Source organism: Oxyura jamaicensis, chromosome 11, assembly GCF_011077185.1.
Source record: "Oxyura jamaicensis isolate SHBP4307 breed ruddy duck chromosome 11, BPBGC_Ojam_1.0, whole genome shotgun sequence".
Classification (NCBI taxonomy): Eukaryota; Metazoa; Chordata; class Aves; order Anseriformes; family Anatidae; genus Oxyura; species Oxyura jamaicensis.
This window is the reverse complement of record NC_048903.1, coordinates 2,541,069-2,565,516: the sequence shown is the minus strand read 5'-3', so window position 1 is coordinate 2,565,516 and position 24,448 is coordinate 2,541,069. Positions and strand designations below refer to the sequence as shown.

The 24,448-nt window shown below is 37.8% G+C and overlaps 2 protein-coding genes across 4 annotated transcripts; one reads left to right on the top strand and one right to left on the bottom strand.

The window, feature by feature from the left end:
- Positions 1-702: 702 nt before the first annotated feature.
- PRMT7 (protein arginine methyltransferase 7) lies at positions 703-17,508 on the bottom strand. 2 transcript variants are annotated; one of them, XM_035336549.1, is made up of 18 exons: positions 17,410-17,508; positions 16,944-17,106; positions 16,139-16,175; positions 15,130-15,279; positions 13,709-13,817; positions 13,259-13,371; positions 11,792-12,033; positions 11,473-11,650; positions 10,302-10,429; positions 9,354-9,489; positions 8,724-8,807; positions 7,283-7,330; positions 6,041-6,130; positions 5,209-5,370; positions 4,030-4,104; positions 3,143-3,303; positions 1,902-1,998; positions 703-1,306 (listed from the first exon to the last, which is right to left on the bottom strand). In XM_035336549.1, exons 2-18 carry the CDS (start codon positions 17,036-17,038, stop codon positions 1,148-1,150), a joined length of 2,064 nt encoding a protein of 687 aa, XP_035192440.1. In that variant the 5' UTR covers positions 17,039-17,106; positions 17,410-17,508; the 3' UTR covers positions 703-1,147. The 2 variants fall into 2 exon arrangements, with proteins under 2 accessions (XP_035192440.1, XP_035192439.1); XM_035336548.1 differs by lacking the exon at positions 17,410-17,508 and adding an exon at positions 17,190-17,210 and having other exon boundaries at positions 1,148-1,306.
- SLC7A6OS (solute carrier family 7 member 6 opposite strand) lies at positions 17,482-23,823 on the top strand. 2 transcript variants are annotated; one of them, XM_035336565.1, is made up of 5 exons: positions 17,482-17,768; positions 18,325-18,702; positions 20,605-20,811; positions 22,002-22,131; positions 22,661-23,823. In XM_035336565.1, exons 1-5 carry the CDS (start codon positions 17,610-17,612, stop codon positions 22,780-22,782), a joined length of 996 nt encoding a protein of 331 aa, XP_035192456.1. In that variant the 5' UTR covers positions 17,482-17,609; the 3' UTR covers positions 22,783-23,823. The 2 variants fall into 2 exon arrangements, with proteins under 2 accessions (XP_035192456.1, XP_035192457.1); XM_035336566.1 differs by having other exon boundaries at positions 17,515-17,768; positions 20,608-20,811.
- Positions 23,824-24,448: the final 625 nt, after the last annotated feature.

The window sequence follows — 24,448 nt, the reverse complement described above, 5'->3', positions numbered from 1 at the left end:
AGAGTAGGCTCCTGCTCCCTCACGGCTTCTTTCCACCATTTCTATCACTTGATAGAAGTTGCTGCTCAGAGGATATGGGAGTAGCTCTGGCAAGCAGTCATCCCTGCAGCTGGCTGACATAATTTAGGACAGAGAGTACATTGATTTTCTATTTCACTTAATGGATCACACATACAAAACAGATACGGCAATTGATTGTCCATCTAAATCAAAATTAATTGCACACATGTGGTCACACACTGCAACCTCTGCCAATGTGACTTAGAATGCAACTAAGAAAACCTCAGCTGTGGACAACATCTATTGCAGAACAACGTATAACTTACCTGAACTTGCAGATATCATTCACACCACTGAGTATAAGCCAAAACTTGGATCATGCATTACGTATATCCTACAAATATGCAAGTTCTGAGACTGTGGCTCTTTTTCTTTTGTTTCTGGTCAGACAATTATCAGTTTGTCATTTCCAATTAGCCTGCATATGTACATATTTTAATTTCCAGGCATATCTTTCCAGACTTGGGCCACTGTCTCTTCAGAAATGCAGCATATCAGACTCGAGCAGAATGTCAGTCCAACATACTTTAATTTACCAATCATTTCAATCTAATACTATCCACAATGTACATTGCTTTCCCTTAATATGTGTACTAACACATGTACTGCTACACATATGTAGCTTGCCCTGGATTTCTTTTCGTGCATTCTCACGATTAGTTTCAATTTTACAGCAGCAAAAGCAAGCCTAAAAATAGGTGAGTTTAACTAATTTCTATCTAATGTCAGTGTAAGGTTTAGTGTCTTCATCCACCCATATGCCATGTAATAGCCAGTACATCAACTGCTTTCTGTCCCCATAACATTATTCAAAACCCCCAAATACCGCACAGTTTCACAATGAAACAGACAGCAATAAGTAGGCGTACAGATATAATATAAATCCTGTTGGGAATATAGGAATACAGGTCCTTAAAATATTTCTCTCTACCTCCCCAGCTATACATTTTGAAAACAATAAAGTTTTTAAAATATTTTCAGAATGGTTTGTTTGCTTTCTGAGCACAATAAAAACAAACATACAAACTCTGCCATACAAAGAATACTGTATCACTTTATTATAATTTAGAAGTAAAAGAAAATCATTTTATAATAGTTTAAAATCCATTGCAATATCTCCTGTCTTTGTGTCAAAATTTATAGCATACGTGACAGCACTAGGAAGGTCTGCCAGAGTTTCTGATTCAATAACAGAACTGAAGAAATAGACAGCTTGCTTGCAGTGGGGATTCCATTCACAGTTTCCCTACAGAAAAGAGTTAAAAGTGAAAGTAGTCACAACCCTAGGATATTATTACTAGACTATTATTGGATATTATTATTATAATGCAATAAGAGCACAAGAGTTCTTGTTCTCAGTTCAGTATAGAAAGACCAGATAAAGTTACCACTTTCATTGCCAACCATTCATTACAGGAATACATAACTTGAAATCTAAAATGCTACACTGTGCACTATGTAGAGAACAGACAGACTTGGTCAAAGAATATTTACACAGAGTACCAAAAATACTCCTTCCCCTCCAGTTTTTTGCTTTTGTTAAACTGAGAAAGAGAAGTTGTATAAAAGGAGTTTTATGTAACTTGTATAAATGCTACTTTGAACCAGCATCCTGAGTTCTGCATGTAGTTCCAAACTACAGGTCAGATTCTCTTATTTTAAGGTTCATCTCCCACTCCCCCCAAAAGTATAAACAGATAGCTCTATTAGTTCTGTCTACATAATATTCAAATAGTGTAACAAAGAGCACTATATAAACCAAGCATAGCCAGCAGAGACCCATTTTCAGCACTGTAATCCTACAGACTTTGAGAGATAATAAAATTAGATCGAAGAAGTACCTTTTCATTTGAAATCTGCATCAGTCCTGTACTAACTGAGATATCAGCAGTAAGATTATATTCCATCCACAAAACTGCTCCATGGCTTTTTCCCTTCCTGAAGAGAGGTAGGGGATCAAAACACATAATCATAACATTATCTTTATATAATACTACATCCTAAACTCTGAACCTATTCCTCACGTAGCTTGGGTAAGAGCTGTAAAAGCATGAGTAACTTGTTTCTTTGAATAAAAGTAGAAGAGCAGAATAAATAAAATAGATAAATAGGTACATTTGTTAAATAGGTAGCAACTTTTTAAATACTTGCAAATATGAAATCGAAAAAATAAAATGAAGAGGAACCTAAATCCTAATTAATCTGTTAAGAAACACAGTCATTTAACAAGCAGTCAAGATTCCACTGGATATATTATACAGTGCATTTGGGGAGTACATCCTTCAGGGACCCCGGTTTATATTGTTTCTGCATTTTGGGGAAAACCACACATCCCATCTCGCTTCAAGTCTCTGCTCCACAAAGGGCAGAGGTCATGCTAGCATGGTGCCTCCTAAATACAACCACTGCAAAGGCACAGAGACCCTATATGCAGATGGTTCTGGATTTTGTGAAACCATTCGTTCGGTTTCACAAAAAGAAACACACAACTGCAACAATGTTTAAGTTATGTAAACTAGATAGACAGAAGTACCTTCTTCGTATTTTTTAATTCTTAACTGCATTTAATTCTTGAATAGAAATAACTAGAAACTGTAGTTATAGTTAAAAGTATCTCAGATGATGTGAAAAGTATCAAGATTGTTAGAATTATAGTTAAAGGGAAAGATAATGTACACTTCAAAGCTGTTAAACAGAGTGATATGGAAGGACAAGTAGAAGCTTTGTCTGCAAAAACTCAGCAACAAGGAACAAATTCTGTAATTAAAAACTTCCAGACAATAGTTTGTTTTCTATAAACTATAAATTAACATGTTTATGTTTTAAATCATGGTAAAAGCTGACAAAATGTTATTTATGAAAGAAGGGCATATTAGCTGAGAAATTCCCATTACTGTTATAGCCCATTGTGAGTAAGCACAGGAAATTCATGTCAGAGTGAATTCTACAACTTTAGGTTACATTTTTAAAAATTGTAAAGTACAATCCCGCTAGCTAACCATAACACACACTGTTTAAAGATGAGGTTGGGAAAAAAAAAAAGAATTATGATGAGAACATTTATTGCAATGAGAAAACTCACCGTAAAAGATTTACAGAACCCTCTGTGCTGAGACAGTGTTGTGGTACAGTCTCTCTGAAGTCAAATATCAAAACTTCCAGGGGGTCAGAGAGTGACTTGCAAGGATATTCCCACAGAGGGTGAGGTTCTGCTTCCTTAGATTCCCTAAAATCCAGAGAACTCTGAAGAAAAAAAGTAAAAAAACTATCTGAAAACAACTCAAACACAAATAGCCCTTGTTAACTTTGTATCCCAAACCCAGAATATTTAAGCAATAAAGTTCCACAAGGACAGAGATGTACTTCTTAGGCACAAGTGAAAAAATATACTGCATGAATGAATTGCTAGGACTACAGTCCTCAGTAGTCAGACAAAAATGTGCACTTTCAAGACACAATGCATTTAAGCTTCTCTTCTCCCTTGAGATGAACTCTACTCTAGAACCACCTGTACTCCGCCACAATGACTAGAAAGGCAATCTAAATGGCTACCTCAAATATGGAGATAAAAATCTCACCCATCATATCTGTTTCTTGGAAGCCAAAAAGCCTTTTTCTCTCAAAAGTACCTGCAAGGGCAAGTAAGTGCTGCAGGATTCATTTATAAACAAATCCCACCTGATTTTATTTCAAGCACAGAATAGAGAACAGGATTTTTCTTTTTGGATAATGGAAGCATTTCCAAAGCAGTGCAAGTGGTCTGAAAACTGAACAGCTTGACAAATGACAAGACATGCATAATCCCAAAATCCATTTTGCAAGAAGAGAGACACAATATTTATGAGAAACTGAAACAATGGTGTTCTAAAATAAAATTTTAAACAATCGCTAGATCCATTTTTTCTTAAGCCAAGGTTAGTTTTGTTCTCTTTTACTAAGATGCGCTGAAATTATTTTCAGTCTTCTTACTTTAATCATATCATCCATAGTCCGGACATCAAAACCTTCACAGATGCCACAAGGACTCCGGATTCTCCATAAGTCCTAAAAAGGAAAATAGGATATTCTTTGGCTCTGTTAATGGATATAGCTTTAGCTGTGAACTCAGCTGTTAGTAAACTGCACACACCTACTTAAAAAACATTGATTGATTTGCCCTTAAACCTCTGCTTCCTATTACATGATGATTCAGATTTACATTATTTTCTCAGAATACATTTCATATTCTCTACATTTTCGCAGAAAACTGTGGAATCTATGTAAAAATACATAGTGTGGGTGATTAGTCCATCAGGGAAAAAGAACATACATGTTTTCAGATGCACAAGTTAAAGGCGGAAGTGAGGTAACAAGGCTAAAGAATATTAGAATAAGGAAACTACTATGGGAAAGGAGGCTCAGACACAAAACTACACGGTGAATTAGAAGGAAGAAAAGAGAGAGGAAAGAACTGGCATCTTGAAAAGATATACTGAAGATTATGCTTATGTAAATATATGCTAGATTATACTCATTTTTTGTTTCATAGATATATTTTAGTTTCAGGCTAAAGAGTTCCCTCACTTACACTACCGGACAGAATCCTTACATATTAAGTACTTCTGTAATTTCCTTTGTCATTGTAGGCAAACTCTTAATATTCTTTATTGACCATCTTAGGGTTCTTAATAAAAAAAAAAAGTGTACCTTTGTAAAATTCTGAAAGATTACTTTTCAAAGTAGTATGACCCTTACTATGCTCAAGTTTAGAACTGTGTGCAGTCTCTAGTGGTTCAAAGAAAATGAACATGCAATTATGAATCTTGCTTACAGTCTTAAACTAAAAAAAAATAAAATTTAAAAACTGTTATTTTACATAACGTAACATTTTAGAAATAACCACAATTCTGACACGCTTCAGTGATAACCTAAAGAACTACTTTAAAACCTTCAGTCTTTTCAATGAAAATGGCAAAAACGTTCAAGGTAATTTTCTGATAAGGGATTGTTGATATGGCAAAACTCATCTTCAAGATATTAAATATTCTTTTCTCAGGTGGGAAGTGCAAAACATACCAAAGCAAACAGTATGAAGACAAGATAAACTTGGCATTAAAAACTCCTGAAAGAGAACTCATATTAATATCAAGTGGTTTTAAACAACCTCACCTGAAACTCCACGATCATCATGTGCAAAGAGGCAGACTGAGGCAGGACAGTGACATTGCTGGCAAGATGCTTGGACACAGCAGTCCTAGCATACCAAAAATACAGGTTATGCCACGGCAACAAACTTGTAGTGAAAAACGGCTCTCCAACAAGAACGGAAATCTTGGCGAACAAATGAAGAGATAAAAAGCATTACCATGAAGAACAACAGCTCTAATGATGACACAGACTGTTTATAACTTCAGTAGTTGACAATGCAATGCAGCAAGCAAAGCCACCTAGATAAAAACTTCTCCATACAGATTTAATTACTGATTACACTGCGTAACAGAAATATTTTTGTGGTTCTAGTCAATGAATTCTAAAATGAAATTTCCTGCAACAAAGTCCAATTAAAAATGTTGCAGTTTTCACTTGGAAAGCTTTGGAATAAGAGTCACGGAACTTCGAAAAATTTAATTTAAGGATGCTGGGACTTCCTGATAAGACTGTGATCTACTGATTGGCTTCAGGAAGAAGAGCTACAGACTAGCAACACATACACAGTTAAACTGGTTTAACTGCTGTTACTACTGGTGTAGATTATGCAAGAAAGGAAAGTCATACCCTTTTGAAAACAAAGCAAAAAAATGAAAAAGAAAACCAACCCTAAGCCTTTAAATTAAGCTTCATTTAGTTTCAGTAGGACAAAGTCTCAACTGCCTGCTCACTACACTTTGTATGAACTGTGGTTCATTGTGGTTATGGTAGCACACAGGGAAAACAGAAGTCATTTTCACTCTCCCCTCCCTGCCAGGCCACTGAAATTCAGTACAAGACAACTATCACATACCTTGTTATCTTCCAAGTGAGATGATGTCAGTGACTCGGGACGTGCTTCCACTATTTTAATTTTATCTTCAAGATGATTTGCCTTAAAAAACTAAAAGTAATATTCTGTCTTTATCAAAATCTACATTTGAATTCAAAACTATACAAAAATAATAATTTAACAAAGAAAAAAATAAACAAGAAAGAAAGAAATACCTACAAGAAATTTTAAGAAAATGCCTTCCTTAACTCAGCTCTGAGGATGATATAAGCCTGTTCCTGAAGGATGCATGCCGTTAGTGCCAAAATGTCACACCTAGCGAGCTAAAGTACATGACCCTCCTATTCCTTCAATTAAGTACAAAAAAAGGCAGATGTCGCAACATTTGCCTCACCTTCATTCATCTGTACTCTGAAGCATGTGGGAAGGACAGTCAAGACAAAGAAATATTACTAGAACTATGAATACCCTAAACATTTGGCTTGCGATTGAAATAGGGTTTGCATCCTAAATTGCCTATGTTTTTATAGTCTTTAAGACTATATAGTGCCATCTGAAACAGACACGGATAACCAGGGACATCAAGAAACTGCTTCTAATTGCTTCTTAGATATTAGCTGCCTCTTCTGAATAGTTGGTACTTCGCCAGAGGGTCCTCCTGTACTCTACCTGAAGGAGCAGCTGAAAAATCACCTGCAGTCTGGACTCACTGTCTACTTTCTCTTAAAAGCAGTACAGAAAAGAAGCATCCCCATTCTTGTCTCAGCTGGAAGAAAGAACTGCTAGTTGCCACCTTCCAGATTAGACTGGTACAAACTATGTGAGGCTCTCACATTCCACTAAACTTCAGAAACAAACAGCTTCGTTTTTTATCGGCAATGCAATGAGAGCAGCAGAGCAGAAGCTCAGGCAGGTATCTGCAAGGAGAGATCAAGCACTTGCAGCTTTAACTCCCTCTGTTCAGGTTGACTTGCCCAGTGACCTATTCAGCTTGTTACAGCTGTGAGATCAGACATCTCTCAGATGGGATATATTCCTCCAAGTATTTGCACACAGCTCTGTACAACTTATTAAAAAACATTAACAACATCTCCCCCACAGTATCTTTCTGCCTCCCACTGTTGTGTCAAACTGCATGATCAAATGCATTCACTTATCTTATTTAACTCCCAAGCAATTATGTAAGGACAATCCAAATCATCAACTTTGGCATTAGAAATGCCAAGGGTTCATTTACCACTTCAAGACAAAATTGAAACTCACTTTCTCCATGACAGAGCGGGACACAGCAGAGTTTTCTAATGTAAATACCTAAGGAAAATACGTAACAGTTAGTTAAAAAATTACATAGTAAACAGCGTGGGAAATATTTTGATGCCCTAATGAACTATGCATGCATTCTACAGCCCATTTTCATATTCTTCTTAAAAAATAACAAAAAACACTCAATAGCTACAGGCTAAATAATGTGTTTTCACAGCTGCACAAGAAAAAAGAAAAAACACACAATAGACCACAACTATTTATTTTCCATTTATAAGATGCTCATAACATCATTTGCTCTAGGCATGTATTACCCCTGAATAAATGCAAGGCTATTGCTAAAAAGGAAACTTTTACAACAAAATCCTCAAACCCAGGCTGCAGTCAGCTAGATGTTCAAATTCTCACTCTAACAGCAGTTTGGGGATTTACATTCATCCTGATGGGAGCTTTAAGAACTGTTTTCCTTCTGGAAGTATGTGAATAAGGAGTGCATCACCCTGACTTCAGCTCAGCAGAGAAAGAAAACAGGTCACTTACAACTGACCCCATCACCAGTATAACAGATCAACCCCCGTCAGGTTCTTACAACTTGTAAACGTGGTTTAACACAATCTGATCACGCTAGCCGGAGAGAGCTCTGATGTGCACTGCAGCACACCAGCCTTTTGAAGCTAGCATCTCTATCCTTTATAATATTTGATCTTTTAAAGCTCCTTTACCCACCCCATATTTTACAGTGTCAATTATACTGGCACCTTTCTCCTGAGAGAAGCTTTTCCTAAGCTAAGTATTTCAGAGGTTATCCAGAGTATATCCATTAATCTGCTCTTCCAAATGCAGAATGGATTTTTACTTCAAACTGTGTATCAGACATTAGATATTCCTGGATATTCAATCCAATTGATTTTTCAGATTTTAGTTTGAGGGCCCCGTGCAAGCTCACATCACGTAAGGTATATATGTAAGGGAGCCAGCCAGGCAACTCTCATTCTTACATCTACACAGATTCAGTATTCTTAAAGCTTCTTATCTTGCTGTTACAGCCCTTTCACTTCAGAGTAGATAATAAATGTAATTATAGAATGGTGAACAGGAAAGAAAAAAAAATCTGCCAGACATTTTGGTCGGTAGAAAGAGTATTTTCAAAAGCACTAAGATATAAAAATGTAAACAGCAATCAACGAGAAATGAAAAACAGCACTTCCATTCAAGGCTATGCACTGGTAAACAACAAAATTGGTTACTGTTATCTCCCTAGACTTCAGCTTGAACAGAGACAAATTTAACCTGCATTTCAGCACAATTGGAACCTCCTTCACACTTTGCACTGAAAAGGCTCTGGAAATAATTAAATAATGGGCTGGAGTTGACAGAACCCAAAATACCAAGCTAAAATGAAAAGAACAGGGAAAAAAATAAATAGGAGGAAGTAATATACCTGCTTTGCTCCAAGATAGTGAGCCAGCACAGGCAGCAGACTGCCATCACTGATGCAAAGGCAAACACTATCTGTTCTCAGAACCTACAGGAAAATAAATTGCCATTGTTATTCCTATTCCAGATGAAAGAGTTCAAGTTCTAGACATTGTGAAGGCATTTTTCTGCACTTCACACAGTTCCATAGCAAATAAGGACCGAGAGATACAATGATTAATACAACCACTTCAACCAGAACAGATTACTCTAAGAAATGTTCACATAACCCCTTGCTTTAGGTCTGAAAAAGTCGGCACAAACACGTATTGGGTGTTTAGAAGAATGTATGTTTTGATTTCAACATGATCTTAAGAAGTCTGTCTTTATCCTATCACCAATACTCCTTTTCACAAGTACACAGAGCTGCTACAAGTTTCTATCCAAAAAATGTCTGCTTGCTATTAAAACAAAAAACACCAAAAATGTCGTATGATGACAAAATCCAACTTATATTTGCTGATGTAAATAAAACATACTTTATGAGTAAACTCCTTAGCAAGGGAGAAAGAGATTCCAAAAATAATTAGTTCAAATAAAACAATACACACATCTGCCACAGAACCCAGAAAACCTACAGGCAACATACACTCACATTCATCAAAGACTTGATGTACTGGCGTGTTCGGTTCTGATCATTTAATTCTCCAAAGCGTGGTCTATTCCAAAGAAGGTGAGCCTGACATCTACAAACTGGACTCTCAACACAAACATCTGCATTACTGTCTTCTCTGGAAGTATGTGTGGGGGAAGCAGAAATTAAATGAAAGATTAACTACAGCATAGGTGATCTGTTTTCCCAAACAGGTAAATTCATGCATTTTAAGTAGCTTGCACATTAATGCATATAGACTCCACTGGTACTTGTTCAAATTTACTAGCTCCCCTGTGACATTTTTTTAGACTTTGCATTTCAAAATAAAATGAGCCAATTTTTGCCTTTACAGAAAAGCAAAACAAAACAAAACAAACAAACAAAAAAACACTGGATTGGTCTTTGGTGGTTAGGTATTTTAGGCTTTGAACTTTTAGAAAACAAGTTTTTTGTTTGGGCTCCTAATTGGACCTTTTTTTTTTTAAAAAAAAAAAGTCTTGGCTGCTACTGTCAACCAACATGATTAAGCTCTTTTTGAGAGCTTAATCCTTATGCGTTTTCCTCAAGTTAAAAAGACGATGCTGACTGGGAACATAGGAAATAAAGAGAGACAAAATGGTAATTACTTCACTCCCTTACCTACATTCCAACTCAGTTAACTTATGTTTTAGGAGTTCCAGGAACCAACCATAAGTGGTTTTTCCTTCTCTGTGACATAACAACAACAGGGATAAGGCCGCAGTCCAAAGCTCAACTGTGTTTCTATGCATCACTTTATTTTTTTTCACCTGTTCATTTAAGCAAGTTTTAGTTCACGTAGGTTTTTAGTAATTTTCTAGTCTCTTGGTTTTTGTCTTTCTCTTCCACAAAACAGTACAGCTCTAAGAGCAAATAGTGCAGCTTGGAATAAGGTGCCACCCTTTTTTTTTTTTACCCACATATCATTACCTGACTTTCTGCAGCTTATACCACACAGAGTACTCATCACGACAGGCAGTCAGGTACACCTTCTCACCCTGGAGAACTGGCTCCTCATTTGGCAGAAAATACACACACTGCATCCAGTGATCTCTCCACTGAAAAGGAGTTGAAAGATAAAACATTAGGCATTAACTTATAGTTAATATATAGTACATGAAAAGTAAACAAGTAACAGGAAATTGATTAGTAAGAATGGGTTTGACTTCAAAGCACTGGTATATGACTAGCTGAAAGAATCTTGTTTATGTTAGCAAGACTGACTAAAGCCTAATACTGGGTACTGATGGTACTTGATATAGATTTCTTACAACAGAATAAGCCAGAGACCACATGCTTGCTGAGTAACTAAGCTTGTGTTCTATAAAATGAAAAACAAATTTAAAAAATAATTTATTAATGCTGGTTTGCCTCTACAGTTCACTTATGTTAGAAACCCATATTGAATTACAGACAGTGACCAGTGACTGGAGCTTCATGTATCAAATGAGCTCAGTTAGTGTCATTTTGATATGACATCACCACTATTGTGTGTTTCAAAAAGTTGTTTTCTGCATTGCAAGTGTTTTAAGCTGAAGTTTGTTAGTCTTGAATTTTATTCTCAAACACAGTAAGTGCAAGTATAGTTTCTGTTTGACTAAGTTTATCCTACATGTCAATACAAAAACACAGCAGTCTGATTTAATAGTGACCTCCCATTCCTCTAAATATCCAGTATCAACTCATCATTTTTCCACACCCGCCTTCTTCTTTATGGGAATATAAATATATTACCATAAAGCTAACACATATTTGGAAATTTAATACAATAACTACATGGAAGCAAAACACAAACTAACATTTTGACTAGGGATGGAGACTATTTAAGGAAAAATATGTGTAAGTCTTTATTTCTTGGAAGTAACAGAAAGGAATCAAGAATTGTACATATAGAAGACAGCTTCAGCTTTTAAGTTCTACATTAAAGCAAACCTAAAATGGGTGCATAATAAAGTTAGCATTTCTATGTTTTGTTTTTCACCTTCCAATACATAAAATAGTAGCAAAGTTCCTATACAGTTTACAAGACAGCTGCTTAAATCGCCCAGTATGAACTTACTTAAAATAATTACTGCAGAAGTTTCTGAAGGCTCAGCATTACCTGGAAGGCTGAAGTGGATTTTACCCAGTATGGAGCCATTGTGCAATTTATTGTCCCAGATGGGTCCATGTCAATATCCCACCAAGAAAGTACGATTTGTGCCTTGCCAGATTTTACAGGCTCCAGCTGCACTCTGTAGTAGGTAGAAGCACTCCTTACTGGCTTACTGAAATCCACACTGCAGAGAAGCATCAAAATAGTAAAAAGAAATGCTCAGCACTCTTCAGAAATTCTCACCTGCTTCCTAAGCCGAATGCACAATTTTTATCAAAAGCACAACAGGAAAATTTTGCTTTGAACAGCACAATGCCCAGCTTACCTGAACATTGTCACAACATCACTAAGGATAGTGAAGTCACTTGAAGGCATCTGGTTCAGTTGGATATCACAAACAGAAGGAACACCTGGACAATTCTCCATTTCTGAAGGGGAAACGACAATTTTTTCACCATCCTCTGCTTCGACACGAACAGGAAACAGTTTGTTCCAGGACCACATTCTTTTGGATTCCACTAACTGGACATACACTGTTGCCCTGTGAGGCACTGCCTCACATCCTTCCTGAGCGTTCAAAACAAAGGGTAGAAACATTCAACAAAGTGACTTCTTAACACGCATGAGAATTAAATTAGCTGAAACGTAAAACAATTTAAAGAAAAGTAGTTACTGGACTGGGAACTTTGAAATCTTAAACTCCCATTATTTCAGAGACTTCTCTAATATCAGAGCATTTTCTCTTTACCTCTCTGTGAAATGTTATACTTATCCATCCTGTCAGGTATCTTTCAGAAAGCCAGATCACTTTGTAATTACAGATCACTCAGTAATGACACAACAGAACAGTTTATTTGCTGAGTTAAACTTGCATTGCAGTTCTCATACTGAGATGAGGAATCTATTTGGAGCTTCTCCAGGCACATAACTATTAAGCTATCAACATTAACACAGAATTTCTGTTTGCAAGGAGTAAATCAGAAAAACAATGGCTCAAATATTTATTTTATGACAACTTGTTGACCCTGATTAAAGGGCAGAAAACATAACAGTTATTCTAAGAAAAACAATGAGAACTATGAGCTAACTCAATTCCAAGAACAATGCTTTTGCAAAATGTACTAATCACAATTTAGAGTTAAACATGGGAAGCTGTACAAAGTTATGGAGTGATATTGTCTTTATATGTAAAACACATAAAATGAAGCCTAGAAAGCTAAATTCTACCTTTTAACTAAAGGGAAAAATTGAAAAGGGTAAAGGAGAAAGTCATAAAATTATAACCACGGATTACATGTCAAACAAAAAACCACTGGCTGTTAATTTAAATACACTGTTTAAACTATCTCCACAGGCAAAAAAACACACTGAGCGGCAAGTACCTCCACTTACAAGGAAAATGGATGCCTAGGACGTGAAGTCCATCAAATTTAGGAGGACAAAAAAAAATATGTTTTTGAAAACATCTTGGAACCTGTTTGCCATTGGAACCAACTACTAAGGAAAGCTCCAAATTAGAACCAGACACTTTTCTGAAAGACATTTGCTAAGCAGCAAGTTATTAGTTTTAATATAAAATTAAGCATAATTTCACAGATGGTAATTTATGATATGTACCCCAACAGCTTTATTCTAGAAATGAATGTAGTAAATTATTATCTGAATAAGAAATTAGCACAGCTGCTGGATTATTTACAAATGATACAGAAGCCTAAATCAAATATAACCTCCATCCTATTCCAAAAAATACAAGAGTTTCCCTAGGAATGAATAACAGACTGTATTTTCTTACCTGTACAAGATATTTGTGCGCATGCTCATATGTTGGTAAGGCACCTTCTCCTATCAGCTCTGTGTCAAATAATTCTGTTACCAGGATATTCGCACGACACTGCATATCTCCATCTAAAAGACATAATTTAATATTGTAATACTAAGACCATATAAGCCTTTCAAGATGTTATGCTGAAAAGACAAGTCATTCAAAAATTTATTCCTGCCAGAGAACCTGCTGAAGAATGCAAAAAGAATTCCCTGTAAAAGTTTACTAAGAAATTCAAATGACTACTTAAATATTACTAAAACAACTTCCTTTGGAAGTAACCTTCCAATGTTACTTCCTAGCGAAAAAATAATTTCCTTTTTATAAATTAAAAAAATTCAGAAAATAAGAGAAAGTCATATTCCTTCACAGTTTTGAGGTAGTTGCCAATGATGTTTAACCTAGCCTTTTATTTCTCACCTGGCCCAACTGTGACTTCAGTGGAGTGCTTGTTGATTACCTTGATCTTGTCACAAAAACCATTTTTCTCCACTATCTTCACAGCTGCATTAGCCATGGGCTTGAAAACCTGTAACGAGCAAAGAGTATAACAAACCGGTAAGCTAACATTAGCTTTCAAAAATACAACTCAAAATGCAGTATGTTTAGCCCTGCAAAAGTCCAACATCTTCTGTATCTTTTCCTGTGGTTGCAGTTCATTACCATGAAACAAGACAGAAAGTCTCATTTCAAAAGTTCATTCACCTACAGCGTCACTGTTACAAACCCAGCATCAGCTATCTTCAAAAGCTACTTCACTTCAACTTTTGAAAGACAAAAAGAGTATACCTTACAAAATTTTTAACATTTACCTTAAACAAACTGATGAATTTCTAAAAAAATTATATATAATAAAGATGCATATGCATCAGAAGAGGCTCCAAAAGACCTGTATGTATTCAAGATGTACTAATAAAAAAATCAAATACTAATTAAAGGGAATAAAAGAAAGCAACCAGCACTCACTGACTGGAATATTCCAAAAATCTGCTGTTATTGACAGCATAACATTGAAGAGACGTTTTCTTTCCTTCACAGTGAAGAGAATAATAAAGAAAGCAAATAGCTTGCAAATTACATAATGATGAAGAGTGTGTTGGAAGGGCTTAATGACCAGATTGTTTTTAAACTAAAAAATTTAAAATATTCTACCCAGCCACACAATTTGACTACTTAGGATAAGAAATTTGTGACCACCTTGGAACCTAGCCCAAGTTCCAAAGCTGGAATAATACATCGCTATTAGAACTTAAGCACCAATAGCTCTCAAGACTGTGACCTAGGGACAAGCAAATGTTCTGTTTCTTCAAATGCATGAAAAAAAAAGAAACTGGTCAAAATGTTCCTGTTGTTATCCTTAACATAAGTAACGTCTGTTAAGGACTATGATGCTCTATCTAATCACAGAGATGGTAAAATCAGTTTATGAGACAGTTTCTTTATTAAGATGTCATCCCCATTTTAGTGGCCTGAGAAGCCACCTACAAGAGTTGAAATTTAGAAAGATCAGCAATATGGTTTGAGAATACTCAAAATTTTCAAAAACATTAATCAACGTTGAGGTTTGTTAAGTAGAAAAGTCATAACACCATAAAATTTGACTTAGCTGATCTCTACATTTACAAAAGATGTCCCAAAAATGAAAAATGTTTTATGCCTTTTCAACTACGTTCTTGTATGATTTACCTTTTTCACACGCACAAAAAGGCATCAAATTTGCACTTCAGAAAGCAAAGTACAAAAAAGCAAATGCACCCATGACTGATCACGAAGACACAACAACTAAAGTTAGAGGTTATAAGCACGGGTGCAAGTACGTGCAACCAGTAATAAATGCTTACCTCAATTGCATAACAGAAATCTGCACCTGCTGAAGCTGCCATCATAGACAGGAGTCCTGTGCCAGTCCCTATGTCGAGAACAATTGCTTTTTCACCTCTGTCTTTTACTCGGCTCACTGCAGCACGAATACCTTGGTAATATTTCATGTTCTGTGGAAATAACATTTTTTTAAAAAAGGTGGGGGGGGTCAGCAACCTCTCAGCTTCATACACTTTTATTTTTTATTTTTTTATTTTTTTTTCCTGCAGAATCACTAAAATACTCATATAGGGCCTGCACCAGAGCAAGAGCTGAAGTATCTTGGATTTAGATTCCTTTCTACATCTACTGGAAGACATTCGTACATGAGAAACAACATGTCTAAATAGTGGCTTTTGGTTATGTGCCATGAAGAGGGGTTACAAACACAGCAGTGTTAGTAGCAGGAAAGAAACCAAATGCTGCCACCTGTCAGCTAAAATATACATATTAAAACATACATTTACTTCATAACGGTCTGTTTTAGGACAATCCTTTCCAAACAATTTATTAAGCCTTTCCAAATCATCTGCTATCTTTGGACATTATAAATCTAACAGTGTTCTGTTGGATCTCTTTCTGAACAATAACATTCAACATTTTTGACATATAATTGTAGCAGAGCTTGTTAATTTCTTATATACAATTTTCTGTCCATACATGGCTCATTAAATGCCCAATCCCACTAGTATGTTTGCTTCAGGGGTCATAATGCAGACATATGAGAACTCTTTTAAAAGGTTATGTCAGATGTAGAGTATCAAAAAGCAGCTACTGAGTGTAAATAACACATTCTGCAGTAAACAGCAGTGTACTAGAGTCAGACATAAGAAGGCACCTCCTGATCCAGCAGCAGGTCTGGTATCTTGAAGAGTACAAATCGAAACACTTCATCTTTCAAAGAAACCTGTACAGTCATGCAGTGACAGCTTCTCAAGAAAAGAAAAATGATTTTCTCACCATTCAAAAGTTTCTTGCTTCTATACTTACTCTGTCTTTATCGTGAAGCATGTCTGCATAGCGTGATCTGCAATAAATAAAATTCCAATCAAAATACTGCAAAATCAAAATACTGCAAAACACTACAGAACTGCTCATATAACCTCCTTGGTTTTCGCCTACTAATGCAAATAGTCTCAGGGCCCATGAGCATGTAGATAACCACGACACACACTTTAAGGACTCAAGTGGTTTCTCAGATCAAGGAATGAAGTTAGTTCACTGGTGTGGTGATCAGCATATGAGCAAACTAATTAAGTGCTGGCATGTATCTGCTCTTCAGCAGTGGATCCAATATATAGATCAAACAGCTGTGAAATAACAGCTAGGACATATGTAAGTTCATACAAAGCCATACAAAGCAATGAAAGGCTTTCTAATAATGGTCTATCATTTGTTACCAAGATCCTCTCACTAAAGCTAGCATTTGTTATAACTTAGGACACAATGCAATATAATTCTCAAGCTAAATTAACAACCACTTGAGCCAGCAGCAGATGATCATCAATTATTTGTTGTATTATGTATTTTAAAGAAATCTAGCCAACACACTTTGCCACAATTGGATGAGTGTTAGTATTAAAATCAGAACCTCAGAAAGCGTTTTTAAAAATAATGGAGCTACTTGGGGAATACTTTACAAAATTGTACGACTATAATTCTGCCCCATAAAACCCTGGGCACTGTAACATTTAGACTGTTGTACAGTTTGCTCATCTCATGCCCCTGGAACTTCTGCAGAGATAAAACAAAAAACTGACAGAAAAGCAAGTGGTTCAGTTATTTGCCAGCATACCTTGCAATTTCCTGATGGTAGTCATAGTTCTCATCCTCTTCTAACCACTCCATTGCACCAGTGGTCGGGTTAGCTCTTCCGCAAAAGGTCTTCATGATCAATCTCTATTTATGTGTCATGCAGTTTTGCTGATTTGGCTTCAATTTAACACTCAAAATAGCCTCTGTAAACAAAGAAACAAACAAACCCAGTGAAAACAGTCATTACTTTCACTCTGGGCACAAACACTTTCTCTCATACACCCGCCTCAGCCAGCGCACTGATCTCTGCCTTCCAAGAGAATAAACGTTTTTTAAGGTCAAACCTAGACTCAGCACAGGAAATTATACAACCAAACGGCGTTGTTTAAAAGCAAAACACCTCCCCACGCGGCGAAGCACCTCATGCCGGGGGAACCCCACGGCCTGAGGGCGGACCCACAATCTGACAGCAAAGCGCTCCAGCGAGAAGGCAGCGTTTAGCCCACCTCAGAAAGGAGCTACGACAACACTCTTCTCTCTTCTCTCCGTCCCCAACCAGCCTCGGGCGCGCTCCCCCTCGAGCACCGGGCAGCCGCCACCGCTCCCCCGCTCCCCGTCAGGCCGCCCCTTCCCGCCGTGCCCCGCGCGGCGCCATGGAGCCTGCGGCCAGCGGCCGCCCTCTTCCCGGCCTGCCCCGCGCGGCGCCATGGAGGCGGCCGCCGTGCTGCGCGTCCAGAGGAAGCGCGGCGGCCCCGAGCCGGCCGGGGCGCTGCTGCTCGCCTGCAAGCGGCCCCGCACCGAGCCCGGCGGGGCCCCGGAGGTGGAGAAGAGCCTCTTCAAGCTGGTGGCCACCGTCTCCTCTAAGGTAGAGGCGCGGCTGATGCAAGGGGCTTTGGCGGGCTCCCTTAGTGGGACGGCTGCCGTGAGGAGCTGCGCCCGCCTTCGGCGTGGGAGGGCTGGGGTCGCGCCTCGGGGCTGGGATCTGTCAGCTCGACGTGCCGGGGCTCAGCTCCGCAGCGTTAGGCACCCACGGCCTTTTGCTGTTTTTTCTGGGAGCTATTTTTCACAGGCGAGGTTGTAAAGGATGTTGTGGTTTAAATTGAGGACCGTCACAGTCTTTTTGAGGCAGGTGTTTTTGTTTGAAGAGCTCTTCTCTACCATGAAGTATACGTATCTTTAAATAAGAACAGTCTTACAGTTTGCAAATATTTTGTACCTTCTTCCTGTATCTGGAGAACTGGCTGGCAGTTTCATTACTTGAAGCACTTGAATGTTGTTACGAACGCTGGCACTGCAGTCCTCAAATAGGATGTGCCGGCAATAGTCGCTGATCTCCTCCAGTGAGGGGCACAAGGGCTGTGCCTTACTGTGTTGACCATGTCATTGTATCTATTCCTCCTCCTTCTTGTTCCTCTACCCAGAATGAGTCAGTTCAGAAGTATGTTCAAGAAGTCATCACTCGAGACAAAGCAGCACAAAGTCTGCGGCCGTCCAAAGGAAGCACTCAGCGGATTGTTCAGGAGCTCCGTTCTTCCAAGGAAGCAAAGAGGAAGGAAAGTCGTTACCGTGTAATAGCCAGCCATCGGCCTAACACTGGCGGAGCCAATGCACCTGCTGCAGATGGCAAGGCATTGACTGATGGTGACAGATCAGGCTCCGAAGCTACAGAAGATGCTTCGCAAAAGGAAACAGGTGCTGTTGACGAGAGTTCAGACTGTGGTGGGAAATTCCAGCTGTTTGATATTGTACAAGAAGACGAGGTGATAGAAGACCCCAGTGCAACTGCAGCAAACCCACAGGTCAGCAGATAAACCTAAGTGTACTTGGAGTACTTTTATGTCACTGTTGACTGGTACATGTGGGCAAACTGACAGCTATGGAAGTTTTTTTGCATTGTAAGTATTCCAGTGTTTAACAGGAGCTTTAACTAGGTATTTGTAAGTTGGAATAGTTAATACATTGTACGAGAAACAACTTCTATGAGGACCCTGAAGTGCAGTACTGTTGTTGAAAAAGCCATATGGCCTCTACAGGAAAGACTTGTACTACTGTTTTTTCTACACCATGTTCGGATGCATTAACGCTCATATTCATCTGTTAGGTGGATTGATGAGTGTTTTATTTTTTTATTAACTTCTGTACTTGCTAGAAAAGAAAAAAACACAACTAATTCAATGTCTTCTCACCCACCCAGATGCCTAGGAATGTCATGTGTAGGCAAGATTCACCAAAGGAAAAAATAGCATTGAGTGTCCCCTTCTGGTAATTCCAATATACTTTTTTTTTTTTTTTTTGGATACGTTGTTTCTAGCAGCATTCCAGGTGTTTGACATACTTCTTAGCCCATTTCCATCAGTATCATGAGTTAAGTATGTCTTTGGTTGAAGGAATATCTAGCTCAATATCTACAATGACTTCAAGTATGCAGAAGCTCTGCCTTCTATGTAAGGTTTCCATGCATACAGAATATTCAGAAGATTTTGTATTTAAGACTCATAACCAAACAAAAAAGGAGATAAAAGGGCTGTGCATGCATTCTTTAGTAGTTGTTTCACTCTGTGTAAGTGAAGGGTGGTTGCTTGGCGTATGCAGCCCATCACAGCTCTGAGGAAAACACAAATGCTTTGTTTAAAGCAGAAAATACTCGGGTGAGCCAGTGCAAAATCAGCTATCATCCTTTAGCATTTCTTGTAGATCACTTTAGAGCTTTGCCATCAAACTTTAGTATGAATTCTTACTTTTTATAAAGCCAGAGTAAGTAGTTCAAATAGACACTTGAGATTTGTTAGTTGAACTGTTATCTATCACTCTGCTGTTCAGAAAACCACACATAAAATTGAGTAGCATCAGAGCTTTGTTCTTACTCTTTTAGAGCTAGCAGTAAGTGTTGAAGAAGAAAAGCTTTCTCCTTGATTCTGTAAGTATTTGGAAGTGAACAAAAGGCCAGTCTGTAGCTCCTCTTCAGAAATACTTAAGTAGTTCAGGGGATACCACTGTGGTCTGGCAAAAAATATTCTGAAAAAGCTCTAACAGAGAAAAATGGCAGCAAAAATCAGCATGCGTAGACTTTCAAATACAGGTCGCTAAAGCAAAGATATTGCAAATGATTTGTTAGGAAGAAGAATGCATGAATAAATTTCTTCTGTTTTAATGAGGAGATAAAGGAAATAAAAGGCCTATCTCCAGGGCCTGTCAGTCTTTCCCTGGTGATTTGTCACATCTTCATTATTTCTCCAACAGACTTGCATTGTATCAGTGCTACTGTATGCACACCTTTTCTGCAGTGTTGCAAGCATAATGCTCTACAAAGCACAGGCTATATTAAAACGTCTTTTCAACCCATGCATCCTCAGAAGCGGAGTAACAGTTGTACAGGATTATTCATATTCCTTCAGTAGTTTCTGATGAACTTGTCCCCATTTTTCCTATTATCTGAAACGAGGCATAGCTGCACAATAGTACAGTAACTGGAAATTTCTTCAGGGTCTTTCTGTTTTAAATTGCTAATGTTCCAAATATCAGTGTTCCAATGGGAAAATGTTTCAGTATAAAATTTCAGAATGTCATCCTTAGCTAGCTGTTCGCTACTGTCACGCACATAAAAGAAAAAATATACTTAAAATAATAATAATTTTGGCTATAATTAAGATTTTGTATGTGGCTTCAGAATAAATCTGCCTTTTTTTTTTTTTTTTCCCCAACAGAAAAGTGGTGATCCAGATGTGATTCTCTGCAATGCAGTAGAGATGATCCGTGAGCGTTTAAATGTTTCTGAAGATGATAAAAAAGTGCAACACCGTGAGAAAGAAGATGAGTACGTTTATGACATCTACTGCATGGAAACATCAGTTCCTGTCTGGATCCATAATATTCTCTCCGTACAGCCTTATAAAGAAGAATATGAACTGGTAAGGGTGTGAAAAACAGACCCTTCTTAAGTAGAAAGGTTGTGAATAAATGTACTTAAGAGTCCGATGACAAAAAGTTGCTGTGCCAACAAAGATAGTTTGAGAAGCTACACTTACGCTCAGTGACTTCTGTGGTAGGGTTTCTGTAATTGCCACCTCTGTGCTCATTCACGTTACTGTTGACAAGCAAATTATAATGACAATGAAAACTGAAGGGATGATGTTCAGGTAGTAAGAAGAATTCAGCAGGCTTCAAAGTGACAAATTTTGACATGGAAACATAAATGTAAGTAATTCGCATCTCATTTGTAAGGAGGAGGTGGCAATTGGTGTGTAGTTGGAGATACATTTGGGTGGGAAAAGGAGCAAGGGAGGATGTTTTCAGTTTTTGAGGACCTGACTTTACAATTTTAATACAAGCTATTTTATTGTGATAAATGTCCTTCCGTGACTGGAGTTAATTAGTTAATATAAGTTTTATTTCTTCAATTCATGGATACTGTAATCAGACTTGCATATCGGGAACCTGCAGCTGCTTTTTCTTGACCTATTAAAGAACTGTTGAAGTGAGTAGGAATAACTTTAGCATTAATTTTAGCATTTAAACAGAACACTGAATTGCATGACTTAACTGACTTTTCACCTAAAGCAGATTGCCATTGCAACACATTTTTCTACAGTGTGCTTTGTGCAACTGTTGAATAATTGCTTGCAATAGATAAGTTTCTGCTGGCTCTTTATAAAAGAGGAGGCTCAGGGGTGACCTTATTGCACTCTACAGGTCCCTGAAGGGAGGCTGTAGCGAGGTGGGGGTTGGTCTATTCTCCCATGTGCCTGGTGACAGGACAGGGCGGAATGGGCTAAAGTTGCACCAGGGGAGGTTTAGGTTGGATATTAGGAAGAACTTCTTTACTGAACGGGTTGTTAGTCACTGGAATAGGCTGCCCAGGGAAGTGGTGGAGTCACCATCCCTGGAGGTCTTTAAAAGACGTTTAGATGTAGAGCTTAGGGATATGGTTTAGTGGAAGATTTCTTAGTGTTAGATAGGAGGTTGGACTCGGTGATCTTGGAGGTCTCTTCCAACCTAGACTATTCTGTGATTCTGTAATTGTTGTAGAGGTAGATGAAAAACTTCTTGCTTCAAAGTAGCTGTGTCAATAATGAATGTTGTGTTCTGTGCTGATGTGCAGGTAGATGACGATCATGTTCCAGGGGAAATATATGAAGACGAAGATGATGAAAATGATGAAAATAACTGGCGTAATGATTATCCTGATGAAGATGAATTCTTAGTAGAGGAAGATGATGATGGAGAAAAAGGTATGGCTGTGTTAAATATTATTTGTATACTGAAGAAAGACGGTAGGGGGAGCTGAGGTTAACAGTTAAATTGTTCCACTGTGTTTTGCAGAGCTAGCGTGTTATGATAGTACCTTGCTTTAAAACATACAAATTTTACTTTTCTGGCTGCGCAGGATTTAAGATCAGAGTGTTTTTTTTGTTTTTTGTTTTTTTTTTTTAAACAGAGATTTATCTTTCTTGGAACTACAATGGATCTTGGTGTTTTTGCAGTCAGAATTAAGAAGTCCATTTCAGGCTGCTGCAATTGCAAAGGATTGCGTATTTTGAGAAGGAATAGATGACTTGGTTCCACATGCTTGTGAAACCGTCTCTGCTTTCTTAAGTCCCCATTACAGCACACAAGTAGAATTCAAATCTCACCTAATACACATCAATACAAAGTCTGAACAACTTCTGTATTACTCAAGAAGTTCCAGTAGCCTGATAAACCTAATTGTCAAACTGAAATCAAAAAATAACATAAACGTGTTGATGCACTTTTTTTTAGAGTCTGACGACAGCTCCAGTGATGAGGACCAATGTTACAGACGAAGAACATGGAGCAAATACCGTCAGGAAGTCCTCCAGGAATTTGGATATGATGAGATCCAGGATGTGGATTCTGACTAATAGCCTTTTTTAAAATATGAAATGTACAGAACTGTTGCAGTAGGACTGAAAATCCAGACAGTTGCTGATGGCTATTCATAAACATTTTGAAGGGAAAAAAAAAACACCTGGAAAAACACTTTCTGCTAGAAGCTATGTTCATTGGGACAGTAGGAAACAAGTCTTTATGTAGATGAGCTAAATTTTTGTGTGGCTGGCTTTAAGATAACACGTTGAAACAATTGGTGACTGGCATGGTTCACCCTGATGCTTACTGTCTAGGTTTGACTATTAAGATTCTAAAGGTTTTTTTTTTTTTTTTTTTACTATCTGAGCTGTCACCAATGTTCAGTCAACATCAGCTGGTAGATATTAAGTAAGTGGGTATAAATGTGGACGCTTGGTAATACAAACTTTCTTTCCAAGCAGAAGATACTACAAGATTTAAAATAGATTGTTCCACCAATTCTGCGATGCTGGGTTTGTGACAGAAAGGAAGCTTCCTGTCACGACTAATCATGAAGATATGAACAGATCTGCAATGAGGGCACATAGGAGCGCCAGAAAAGGCACTCTCTCCGAGCGCTTTCTACTGTACTTGCTCCTACGTTTCAGGTAACCTTATTTATTTGAGCATGCAAAATACCTATGACTGTCCATTTTATTGCTGGATCTCTCTGAAAATTCCAGTAACCAGGGTAGAAAAATGTATGTGCATGTGGATTGTAAAATAAAGAATCTTTGACTAAGTTTTCTTCACTCATTTAAAGATCAGGGAAGTTGGTTCAGCTGAAGCACTATTAGCATTGGAACAGGTTGATCTTTCTTTAACTTTGCACAGGTCTTATTTTCTGCAAGCTGGTTTTTGACTGCTTATACTGACCGATGTTGTAATGTTGCCTAGCAGAATCAACACCTCTCAAGCTTTTGGTTTTTACCTTTGTCAGAGAAACAGACTGCATTTTTCTTTTTTATTTTAGTCTGGATAGCTGAATTTTTATGTTGACTTCTTAGTGTACCTGCTCCAGTCTGTAATAAATCTCAGACTATTTCTTACCGTAATCATACATCTACTTAAATTAGATTGACAAAACCTCTTACTCCGTTATCTTTGCTACTAGCAAGAAGTTCTAGGAATTGTTTGCCCTTATTTTTAGCATTACACTGTCTTAGTGCTTTCATAGTGGGAAAGCCTCCCCCCATCACTTCTTTGGAGACAAGTGAATTGTCTGGCTTCTGAATTTTAATACACAGAACAAGTGAAAGCTAAGCCACAGCAACCACCAAAGCCTACCAAAACTGTACTGAGTGCCATGTTCTGTTGTGTAACAATTATTGAAAATGCAGGTATTGTCATTCCTTGTTGATGTGTGAAGAATTAAACCCTGCAAGATTTCTTATCACCTTACACTGCTTCCAGGCGTAGTTAAACTTCCTTCAAGTCCAGATGAAAGCAGGGAACTGAATGCTGGTCTCTCTTTGTCTGGTTTAAGTCTCTGGAAAGGTATAGCTTGTTTCCTTTGTCAGATACTTCGCTTTTGCTCTGCTGCAGATGTCAGCTGATAACCTGGTACACACCTTTGTAATTTTACATGCAGAGTGTATAAAAATGTAACTTGTCCATCTGGCTGATCTTTAATGTTTGAAGACTCTTCGCCTCCAGTATTGTGAGTCACTTCTGCAAGAA

Bases quoted from the DNA above. Each gene is read 5' to 3' on its own strand.
- PRMT7 (XM_035336549.1), bottom strand. From the start codon at position 17,038: ATGAAGACCTTTTGCGGAAGAGCTAACCCGACCACTGGTGCAATGGAG. The intron at 9,490-10,301 runs GTAATGATATGT...ACATACTTCCAG, and splicing joins TATAAGCTGCAGAAAGTCAG to AGAAGACAGTAATGCAGATG. The intron at 6,131-7,282 runs GTGAGTTTCAAT...TATTACTTTTAG, and splicing joins CCCGCTCTGTCATGGAGAAA to TTTTTTAAGGCAAATCATCT.
- SLC7A6OS (XM_035336565.1), top strand. From the start codon at position 17,610: ATGGAGGCGGCCGCCGTGCTGCGCGTCCAGAGGAAGCGCGGCGGCCCC. The intron at 17,769-18,324 runs GTAGAGGCGCGG...TCCTCTACCCAG, and splicing joins TGGCCACCGTCTCCTCTAAG to AATGAGTCAGTTCAGAAGTA. The intron at 22,132-22,660 runs GTATGGCTGTGT...ACTTTTTTTTAG, and splicing joins AGATGATGATGGAGAAAAAG to AGTCTGACGACAGCTCCAGT.